The following is an 11262-nucleotide window of genomic DNA, read 5'->3' on the forward strand; positions in this document are numbered from 1 at the left end:
CAGAGAGAGACCCGCCGCGATCCCCATCGAGATCAAGAGCATCGACGACACGTCCAACTTCGACGAGTTCCCCGAGTCCGACATCCTGCAGCCCACCAGTGAGAAACTTACATTTAACTCATTCCTACAAACATGAGCGCTTCAGAGCCAATTACATCAAGAAGGACAAATGATTCAAAGATCGGAAGATTTATTTAACTTTAATTCTATCAAGAAGAAAAAAAAATAATAAAGCAAGTTAAATAAATTAATGCCACAAAATAAATTACATCAAGAAGGGGCAACAAATGTATTATTAAAGTAAATAAAATTAATGCTTAAATAAATTTAATGGGCAAACAGTTGATTGAAATGAAAAGGAAAAATTTTATTAAAATTAAGTAAAATTATTTAAAAAAAAATTCTTGATATAATTAATTTTACTTAATTTTAATTAAATTTTTTCTTTTCATTTAAATCAACTGTTTGCCTATTAAATTTATTTAAGCATTAATTTTATTTACTTTAATAATACATTTGTTGCCCCTTCTTGATGTAATTTATTTTGAGGCATTAATTTATTTAACTTGCTTTATTATTATTTTTTCTTCTTGATAGAATTAAAGTTAAATAAATTAAAATAATTTTAATTTATTTATAAAAAGTTAAATGCCTCAAAATAAATAACATCAAGAAGGACAAATGATTCAAAAAAAAATTTATATAAATTAAATTAAAAATAAACTTCATCAAGGAAAGTTTTAATTTTGACTAATTAATGTTTGTATTTCAAACACGATTTTTTTTTTGCAGAACCGTAATTATATCTGTCATTACAGACAAAGGTTAATGACATTACATACGTTAATAATAACATATTAAATCAAGAAGAAAACTTTTAAATTTAATTCATTTCTTCAAAATAAATTACATCAAGAATGAAAAATTGTTCATTATCAATGTAAATAAATGCTGTAAGATTAATTGCATCAAGAAGGGCAAATTAAAATACAAACATTAATTAGTCAAAATTAAAACTTTCCTTGATGAAGTTTATTTTTAATTTAATTTATATAAATTTTTTTTTGAATCATTTGTCCTTCTTGATGTTATTTATTTTGAGGCATTTAACTTTTTATAAATAAATTAAAATTATTTTAATTTATTTAACTTTAATTCTATCAAGAAGAAAAAAAAATAATAAAGCAAGTTAAATAAATTAATGCCACAAAATAAATTACATCAAGAAGGGGCAACAAATGTATTATTAAAGTAAATAAAATTAATGCTTAAATAAATTTAATGGGCAAACAGTTGATTGAAATGAAAAGGAAAAATTTTATTAAAATTAAGTAAAATTATTTAAAAAAAAATTCTTGATATAATTAATTTTACTTAATTTTAATTAAATTTTTTCTTTTCATTTAAATCAACTGTTTGCCCATTAAATTTATTTAAGCATTAATTTTATTTACTTTAATAATACATTTGTTGCCCCTTCTTGATGTAATTTATTTTGAGGCATTAATTTATTTAACTTGCTTTATTATTTTTTTTTCTTCTTGATAGAATTAAAGTTAAATAAATTAAAATAATTTTAATTTATTTATAAAAAGTTAAATGCCTCAAAATAAATAACATCAAGAAGGACAAATGATTCAAAAAAAAATTTATATAAATTAAATTAAAAATAAACTTCATCAAGGAAAGTTTTAATTTTGACTAATTAATGTTTGTATTTCAAACACGATTTTTTTTTTGCAGAACCGTAATTATATCTGTCATTACAGACAAAGGTTAATGACATTACATACGTTAATAATAACATATTAAATCAAGAAGAAAAGTTTTAAATTTAATTCATTTCTTCAAAATAAATTACATCAAGAATGAAAAATTGTTCATTATCAATGTAAATAAATGCTGTAAGATTAATTGCATCAAGAAGGGCAAATTAAAGAATTATTAAATTAACACTTTAAAATGAATTAAATCAAGGACAAATTTAATTAAAGTAAATTAATTAAATTAAATTAATTCTTCTAAATAAATTACATCAATAAGGACAATTAAATAATTAAAGAAGCACAAACTAAATACTTATTAAATTAATTATTCAGCATAATTTGCACCAAGAAGCAAAAATGTAATGAATTAATTCAATTAAATTAATGCTTCAAAATAAATGACATCAAGAATGAAAAATTTTAACCGTTTAAATGTTTGTATCTCAAAAAATGAATTGAAGTAGAAACAATTATATCATTAAAAAGTTATTAATATAACATTATTATAATAAAAACTGCCTTGTGTGCCGTTTAGAAGTTTGTTGTTAATTGTAGAATCGTTAATTGTAGCCTTTAATATTATAGTAGCGTAACTGACATGTTTCCCTGAATAATTCACAGCAATAGTTGAGAGATTTAATTAAATTAATTGAATTAAATATATATATATATATATATATATATACACTCCCGTTCAAAAGTTTGGGATAAACAATATTTTTTAGTTTTATTGATTAAAAGTGACAGTAAAGACACTTACTTTGTTAACTTTGTACACTGAAGACTGGAGTAACGATGCTGAAAATTCAGCTCGGCATCACAGAAATAAATTACATTTGAAAATATATTCCGATAGAAAACAGTTAAAATGGTAATAATATTTCAACTTGCTGATTTTACTGTAATCAATTAATTTGTTGATCAGATAAATGCACTCTTGGTGAGCATAAGAGACTAATTTCAAAAACATTAGATCCCATGATATCATTGGAATCACTTTCAGAACAATTTTTTCAATAAAAACATTGACAGCCAATCAGAATCCACTCGACACCAAAGAGCTTGAGCATTTAAAGCGACAGACAATAGAACTGCAGCACACACGTATCGTTATTGTACATTGATGTTGATGCAAATATAGTAATCATTATAGATACCTTTATAGTTATCATTCTAGGTGTGAACAGGCCTTTACTTTGGTGATTATATGTTTAGCTTGATAAAGTCACCTCAGTAATGGCACCTCTGAGTTATTCTATCACTGAGTATGCCATGATGTCATTTCCTCCCTGCAGTGGGATCTCAAGACAGCCTTCTGGAAATCGCCCTGCGTGCCAACATGCCAGCTGTATCACGTGAGCCCAACCCGAATCCTCCCTCAAGCGCTCGAGAGGGCTTCCCTCTCTCAAACAGCCTGGTCCGGCTTGAAAGCTTTCGTTTCTTCTCAGAATCTTCAGAGCAGGAGAAGAAGCCGGAGCAGGACCGTGATACACTGCCGTTCAAAAGTTTGGGATCAACAATATTTTTAATGTTGTTTTTTTAAAGAAGTCTCTTTTGCTTTTCAAGGCTGCATTTATTTGATCCAAAATAGAGAAAAAACAGTAATATTGTGAAATAGTATTATAATTTAAAACAACAGTTTTCTAGTTTAATATACTTTCAAATGTAATTTATTCCTCTTGTGATGCAGCGCTGAGTCTTCAGAGTGACATGATCCTCCAGAAAATGATTTATTATCAATATTGGAAACAGTTGTGCTGCTTAATATTTTTTTGTGATCCTTTTTTCCGGGATTCGATGAATAAAAAGTTAAAAAGAACGGCGTTTATTCGAAATAGAAATCTTTTCTGTCAATATAAGTCTTAACTATCACTTCTTTTTATCAGTTTAACACACCCTTGCTGAATAAAAGTATTAATTTCTTTAAATTATTAAGAAAATGACTGATCCCAAACTTTTGAACGGCAGTGTATGTATCTCCAGATGAATCGAGAATCACTTCACATGTGAATCTAATCTTGTGAGTCGTGAAGCTCGTGTGAGTCGTGAATCACATGTGAATAGAATCTTGTGAGTCGTGAAGCTCGTGTGAGTCGTGAATCACATGTGAATCGAATCGTGTGTCGCGAATCACACGTGAATCGAATATTGTGAGTCGCGAAGCTCGTGTGAATCGAATCGTGTGAGTCGCGAATCACATGTGAATCGAATCGTGTGTCGCGAATCACACGTGAATCGAATATTGTGAGTCGCGAAGCTCGTGTGAATCGAATCGTGTGAGTCGCGAATCACATGTGAATCGAATCGTGTGTCGCGAATCACACGTGAATCGAATATTGTGAGTCGCGAAGCTCGTGTGAATCGAATCGTGTGAGTCGCGAATCACATGTGAATCGAATCGTGTGAGTCGCGAATCACATGTGAATCGAATCGTGTGAGTCGTGAAGCTCGTGGGAATCAAATCTTTTGAGTCGTGAAGTTCGTGTGAATCGAATCGTGTGAGTCGTGAATCACATGTCAATCAAATCTTGTGAGTCATGAATCACATGTGAATCGAATTTTGTGAGTCGTGAAGCTCGTGTGAATCGAATCTTGTGAGTCGTGAATCACATGTGAATCGAATCGTGTGAGTCGTGAAGCTCGTGTGAATCAAATTTTGTGAGTCGTGAATCATGTGTGAATCGAATCTTGTGAGTCGCGAATATCAGTTTAACACACCCTTGCTGAATAAAAGTATTAATTTCTTTAAATTATTAAGAAAATGACTGATCCCAAACTTTTGAACGGCAGTGTATGTATCTCCAGATGAATCGAGAATCACTTCACATGTGAATCTAATCTTGTGAGTCGTGAAGCTCATGTGAATCGAATCGTGTGAGTCGTGAATCACATGTGAATAGAATCTTGTGAGTCGTGAAGCTCGCGTGAATCGAATCTTGTGAGTCGTGAATCACACGTGAATCGAATCTTGTGAGTCGCGAATCACACGTGAATCGAATCTTGTGAGTCGTGAATCACGTGTGAATCGAATCTTGTGAGTCGTGAATCACATGTGAATCGAATCTTGTGAGTCGTGAAGCTCGTGTGAATCAAATTTTGTGAGTCGTGAATCATGTGTGAATCGAATCTTGTGAGTCGCGAAGCTCGTGTTTGAACGCTGTTCTGTTGCTCTGTGAAGGTCCGGCGGTGGCGAGCAACCATCACTCGGAGTCGGACTACAAGAACAAGGACTGGGTCTTCATCAACTACACCTACAAGCGCTTCGAGGGCCTGACAGCCAGAGGAGCCATCCCCGCCTACATGAAGAGCGGCAAACGGTGAATCCTGGGCGATTCTGAAACGGTTAAGGTGGATGCAACATATGCACGCAGAATTCATACAACTAAATATTCTGGGGGCCATGAAATATTAGTGAAAATCAGCAACAATGCTGGCGGTGGCTGGCAACTTTTTTCAAAAACGCTGGCGGGGAAAGAGTTAATAAAGCATATTTAATGTACAGACAAGCAGATATGAGCCCTAATACGAACGCAACACATTTAATTACGCGTTAAGTGTTTTCCTCCCAAAAACGCTTGATGTGGCTTAATGCATTAAAACAGTGTTTTTAAATGACCAAACTCAATAAACATTATTAATAAATCATACTATGTAAAGACAGACTTGAGTTTGGTCTTTTAAAACTGTTTTAAAGCATTAAGCCACGTTAAGCGGTTTCCTCTCATAGAAAACCGTTATAAGGAAAACGTAATTAACCGCGTTGTGTTCGTATTATGGCTAATATCTGCTTGTCTGTACATGGTATGCTTTATTAATAATGTGCTTGAGTTTGGTCTTTTAAAACACTGTTTTAATGCATTAAGCCTCGTTAAGCGTTTTTCTCGTTAATTTCGCATTCAGAGCCGCGCCGAGACCAAAACACTAGCGAACAAATCATCAATCAACACTTGGCTTCGATTTTCACTTTATATTCACGCCTGAAGATCATCAGAATCGAGTTTTTATGCTGGAAAAGCTTTTGTGGGTACGTTTTAGCAGATTTTTTACTACAAATAAAACCAAAAAATCATGGTTACTGTAGTTAAACCTTGGTAACCACAAATCAACCATGGTCTTGCTACACTAACCACATTCTATAAACGCGTGCGTCACTTTTGAAACGTTAGCTCTTCACTTACGAAAATTAACCATGTTTTTTTTTTTACTACAAATAAAACCAAAAAATCATGGTTACTGTAGTTAAACCATGGTAACCACAAATCAACCATGGTCTTGCTACACTAACCACAGTTTAACCACGGGTTTTGGTAGTCAATACACCAAAAATATGGTTACTACACTTTTACTATAATAAAACCAGGGTTAATTTTTGTAAGGTTTCTGAAGTGCTGTGGATGTTTAAAGCTTTATATATATACACACACTACAAGTCAAAAGTTTTTGAACAGTAAGATTTTTTAATGTTTTTTTTACAGAAATCTCTTCTGTTCACCAAGCCTGCATTTATTTGATCCAAAGTACAGCAAGAGCAGTAACATTGTGAAATATTTTTACTATTTAAAATAACTGTTTTCTATGTTAATATCTGTTAAGCTGTAAATTATGGTATAGTGTATAATGCTACAAAAGCTTTTCATTTCTGCTGATCTTTGGATCTTTCTATTCATCAAAAAAAATGTACTCAACTGTTTTAAATATATTAAAAATAATAAAAAATGTTTCTTGAGCAGCAAATCAGCATATTAGAATGATTTCTGAAGGACGCTGAAGACTGGAGTAATGACGCTGAAAATACAGCTTTGATCACAGAAATAAATTACATCTTAAAACATACTCAAATACAAAGCAGTTATTATGAATAGTAAAAATATGTCACAATATTACTGCTTTTGCTGTATTTCTGATCAAATAAATGCAAGCTTGGTGAGCAGAAGAGACTTCTGTAAAAAACATTAAAAAACGTACTGTTCAAAAACATTTGAGTGCTAGTGTATACACTGTTTTGTGCCTTATAACATCATTTTCAGGGCTAGAAAGCCTCACGTTTGTCCATCAGCAGCTTATTTTTGATTATTATGACAAGTTATGGGTGGCTCCCCATAGATGCAGTTAGTGCTAGTATGTTTGAAGCGTTTCTGACTCTCACTCTGAGCTTTCATGGCTGTATTTGTTTATGAATCTTTGTTTATGTTTGGTACGATCAGTCGATTCGGTCTCATCATCTGTAGTTTTATGTGTTGCATGCAAACCTTTCATTTCAATAGTAGCTTCTTGGAAAAGACTCTCCTGTTTTGTTTAGTTTCTTTCTCGTCTAGCATGCAGTGCATCATTAAATATTTTTATATTGATATTTAACCGTCTTTAATTGTATCTGCAGAGCTGTTTTTGTAACGTGTGTGTGTTTGCATCTTCCGTATCTTTTCTTCTTGTCCAAAAAGTGCATTTATAGTTTATAATTATATGCAATAAAAATGTTACGTGCTTTTTAAATCACTTTTTTAATTATAAAACTTTTTTTTTTTAATTTTTGGGGTAAATTAACAAAGTTATGTCACTAAAAGTTTGGAGTAATTATGATTTTATTAATGTTTTTTGAGCAGCAAATCAGCATATTAGAATGATTTCTGAAGGACACTGAAGACTGGAGTAATGATGCTGAAAATACAGCTTTGATCACAGAAATAAATTACAGTTTAAAACACATTCACATAGAAAACAGCTGTTTTACATTAGAATAATATTTCACAATTTTACTGGTTTTATTGTATTCTTTGATGCAAGAAATGCAGCCGTGGTGAGCAGAAAAACAAAAATTATTTTCGAAAAGCAAAATTATTCCAAACTTTTGTGCAGATGCTTTTATTGAAAACCACTTACAAATTATATAAAACAAAGCAAACGCTTAAAAAGTGTTTTATAAATGATATTTACACTATTTTCTATCCATCACCTTGACACTAGATGGCGCCGACAGACAGAAAATCCTCGCTAAAATGAATTCTAAAATAATGCATCTGATCTTCAATAATCCAAAACCCTGAAAAAGTGACTGGTTTTTTGATTAATTGGTAATTGGTTAAGCAAATATTGTTTTATCCAAAGCCAAATGCAGTGCAGTAATGGCAAGAACTTGCTCAAGGACACAGCGGTGAAAAGATCTCAAGTACTTTTAAGTTCACTGAACCAGTGACGTGGATGAAATGAGTCAAAATTCGAACGGATCAATATGAAATGTCTATCTATATGAATATGAAATGAGGTGCTGAATATTAATGAGCGTGACATCATGAATATGAATGAGGTGTATTATCGTCCAGTCAGTGTTTCTAGTTCCAACAGTTTAATCCATCAGTCATTGGTCGAGACTGGGAGGGGCGGGGCCATTCAGCCGATTTAACTCGTCGACCTGCGGAGTGGGCGTGGCCCCGGCCCGCATAGGCCCCTCCCCCATGGCTGTGATGAGGTTCGGGACGCTCCTGCTGCGGACGCACTGGAAGTCCACGTGTCTGCTCTTCCCTTCCTCTTTCTCCCAGGACAGCTGGATGAAGGGACGCTGGACGTAGCTGTAGATGACCTCGGACTTGCCACCTGGACGCCGCTTCACCTTCTCCTTACAGGTGGGGTATCCTGAGACGCACAATAGTGTCAGGAAGTAAAACCTCATTCAATTTGTCCGTTCTAATGATGCACCTTTACAGACTTGTTTGTTGAGGTTAATCAGTGCTTTAATGCTTTCGTTAAAGCCGTCATTTCACATTTTTCACAGCTTGTTTTTTAAATAATCATGTTTAATGGCAGATTTGGTGGTGGAAAAACTACATTACCCATGATGCTGTGCAGAAAATTCCACCAATTAGAAAGCTGTGGCCAGCAAATTGCGTCAAAATAGCTCTTAAGCTCCGCCCACTCCCATGAAGCTCTCGAAATACTTAAATATATGTATATATTTATGCATATTTTGCGATAAACTTAAAATATATTGTTTCTCTAGTTATAATCAACAACTTTACATGATTACATTTATTATTGTTTTAATTCAGTTGTGTTGTTCGCAGCGCTTCACGGGATTGTAGTTCTTTCCCTCGTTAAAGTCATTAAGTTTAAAGTCGTGTACCTTTGTCTTTTGCGGAAGCTTTCAGCCTGCATGACTTCAACTTAATTTTTAAGATAATCGTGTTTAACAGCGGAATTGGTGGTGAAAAACTACATTACCCATGATGCTGTGCAGAAAATTCCACCAATTAGAAAGCTGCGCCAGCAAATTACGTCAAAAGAGCTCCTTAGCTCCGCCCACTCCCATGATGCACCACAAATCTAATGTAATGATGTAAAGTTCTCAAAATACTTAAATATGTGCATGAATGTATGGATATGTTACAATAAAATATATTGTTTCTCTAGATATAATCAACTTTAAATTAATAGTTTTAAATTTGCAATTCGCATTGCTTCAAGGGATTGTAGTTCTTTCAGGTTAGCAAGCGTCTTTGCCTTTTGTCCAATTTCCAAGTACTTTTTTGCTTCAAATAAAAGTTTGTACTGTTGTGATTTGCCTTATAGCTGGTTGGATTGGTTCAAGGCTTATAATGCTTTAACGAAGACTTAAGTCGAAAGCCGACGGCGTTGAAAAATTGGACGGCACTTCACAAGCTTTTCACTATTTAATTTGAGAAAAACTACTGTCAAATACACACTGAAACAAAGATCCTCACAACTAACTGTCAAAATAAAAGATCGGTTTAACTTGAAGAAATTATGACAGAAATATATTGCTATTGTATACTAAAAAAAACATGCACTCTATAAGGTTTTGTGGTGCGTTTGAATGTATCGTATCGATGTTCGAATCTGTGTGCGTTTACCCTCGATCCCGATGCGAATGTTTTTCAGGCCTCGCTCCTTCAGCAGAGCTTTCGCGACGTCTCTGTTCTCGATGAACTTGAAGAAACGGTAGAGTTTGGTGCTGTAGAGGACTTGAGAATCAAGAAAGCATATTTTATTGTTGATATTTAGATGTTTTGACACCATCGCTATGTCCGAATATGTCTACTACTACACTATACAGTAGTACGGCAAAAGAGCAGTACGTCTGAATTCGTAATATTCGGAAAAACAGTAGGAGAAAAGTAAAAGGATAGTCATATGACAGTAACACAATACCGTATGTAGCAAATCTAAATTACACACATTCATACTATATAAAACATACTTTTTTTTAATGGCTGTAAAGCAAGTTTCAAACCAAATATATGACCCTGGAGCACAAAACCAGTCATAAAGGTACATTTTTGGAAATTGAGAATCATGCATCATCTGAAAGCTGAATAAATAGGCTTTCCATTGATGTATGGTTTGTTAGGAGTTTGCATTCGCAGTTCTTTGCGCTAATAAAAGTGCGCTCACTTCGCGAGTTTTCCTCTCCCATCGGCGGAGGGTTGTCGTGATCCCAGTCTACGTTATCGTCGTCCGTGAGCACCACGATGTGGCACTCTCGTTCTCCTTCCTGAGCGCTAGCAACCATCGCCGGGACCATCAGCTTCTCCAGGAACGCCTCGAACTGCCCCCGAGTGCCGTCATTGGACAGCTCGTGCAGGAGAGCACCTGATTGGACGGAAACGGTAATGAGTTTGAGCGTGCGTTGAGTTATTTTTGGCGCATGTACGTGTGTTTTTGACTCACTGAGGTCTCGGCATCTGACGGTGCTGTAGTCGAAGTTTATACACAGATAATCGCACGCTTCGCGCAGTTCCGCCAAAGACAAGCCCTCCGGACAGTGCAGCACGCCGACACGGTAATAATCCTGGACGAGAGATGACTTTGCGTTAAGTTTGCGTAGAATCAAACCGGCAGTGAACTGGAGGGAATTTGTGATCATACGTACCAGTATGACTCTGAAGATGTTGGCACCGATGCCTTCTGCGATTTCATATTCACCTTTAGCGTTTGGTCGCATGAAACTGTGCTGACGCGCTCGACCGAACATTCTGAGGAAACACACCTCGTTAGGTACGATTTAAAGAATAATTCGGCCAAAAATTACAATTTGCTGAAAATGTAGCTAGCCGCAGGCCATCCGAGATCAGGATGAGTTTGTTTCTTCATCAGGATCGCACGCTTCGCGCAGTTCCGCCAAAGACAAGCCCTCCGGACAGTGCAGCACGCCGACACGGTAATAATCCTGGACGAGAGATGACTTTGCGTTAAGTTTGCGTAGAATCAAACCAGCAGTGAACTGGAGGGAATTTGCGATCAGACGTACCAGGATTACTCTGAAGATGTTGGCGCCGATGCCTTCTGCGATTTCATATTCACCTTTAGCGTTTGGTCGCATGAAACTGTGCTGACGCGCTCGACCGAACATTCTGAGGAAACACACCTCGTTAGGTACGATTTAAAGAATAATTCGGCCAAAAATTACAATTTGCTGAAAATGTAGCTAGCCGCAGGCCATCCGAGATCAGGATGAGTTTGTTTCTTCATCAGGTTTGGAGAAATG

General features: G+C 34.8%; 2 protein-coding genes across 2 annotated transcripts in view; one reads left to right on the forward strand and one right to left on the reverse strand.

Moving 5' to 3' along the window:
• Positions 1-5204, forward strand: part of LOC107726522 (serine/threonine-protein kinase 38-like) — an 11778-nt gene extending 6574 nt beyond the window's left edge. Inside the window, exons 6-7 of the mRNA XM_016536141.1 lie at positions 4-98; positions 4945-5204. Of these exons, the coding sequence (XP_016391627.1) occupies positions 4-98; positions 4945-5087 (238 nt within the window). The 3' untranslated portion in view covers positions 5088-5204. The remainder of the gene's footprint in view (positions 1-3; positions 99-4944) is intronic.
• A 2415-nt stretch (positions 5205-7619) lies between these two features.
• kctd20 (potassium channel tetramerization domain containing 20) overlaps positions 7620-11262 on the reverse strand; it is a 7703-nt gene continuing 4060 nt past the window's right edge. Inside the window, exons 3-7 of the mRNA XM_016536149.1 lie at positions 11026-11128; positions 10446-10566; positions 10170-10367; positions 9629-9739; positions 7620-8393 (exon numbers count right to left, since the gene is read on the reverse strand). Of these exons, the coding sequence (XP_016391635.1) occupies positions 8119-8393; positions 9629-9739; positions 10170-10367; positions 10446-10566; positions 11026-11128 (808 nt within the window). The 3' untranslated portion in view covers positions 7620-8118. The remainder of the gene's footprint in view (positions 8394-9628; positions 9740-10169; positions 10368-10445; positions 10567-11025; positions 11129-11262) is intronic.

The sequence above is a fragment of the Sinocyclocheilus rhinocerous genome, unplaced genomic scaffold, assembly GCF_001515625.1.
Source record: "Sinocyclocheilus rhinocerous isolate Xijiao unplaced genomic scaffold, SAMN03320098_v1.1 scaffold5720, whole genome shotgun sequence".
Taxonomy (NCBI): domain Eukaryota; kingdom Metazoa; phylum Chordata; class Actinopteri; order Cypriniformes; family Cyprinidae; genus Sinocyclocheilus; species Sinocyclocheilus rhinocerous.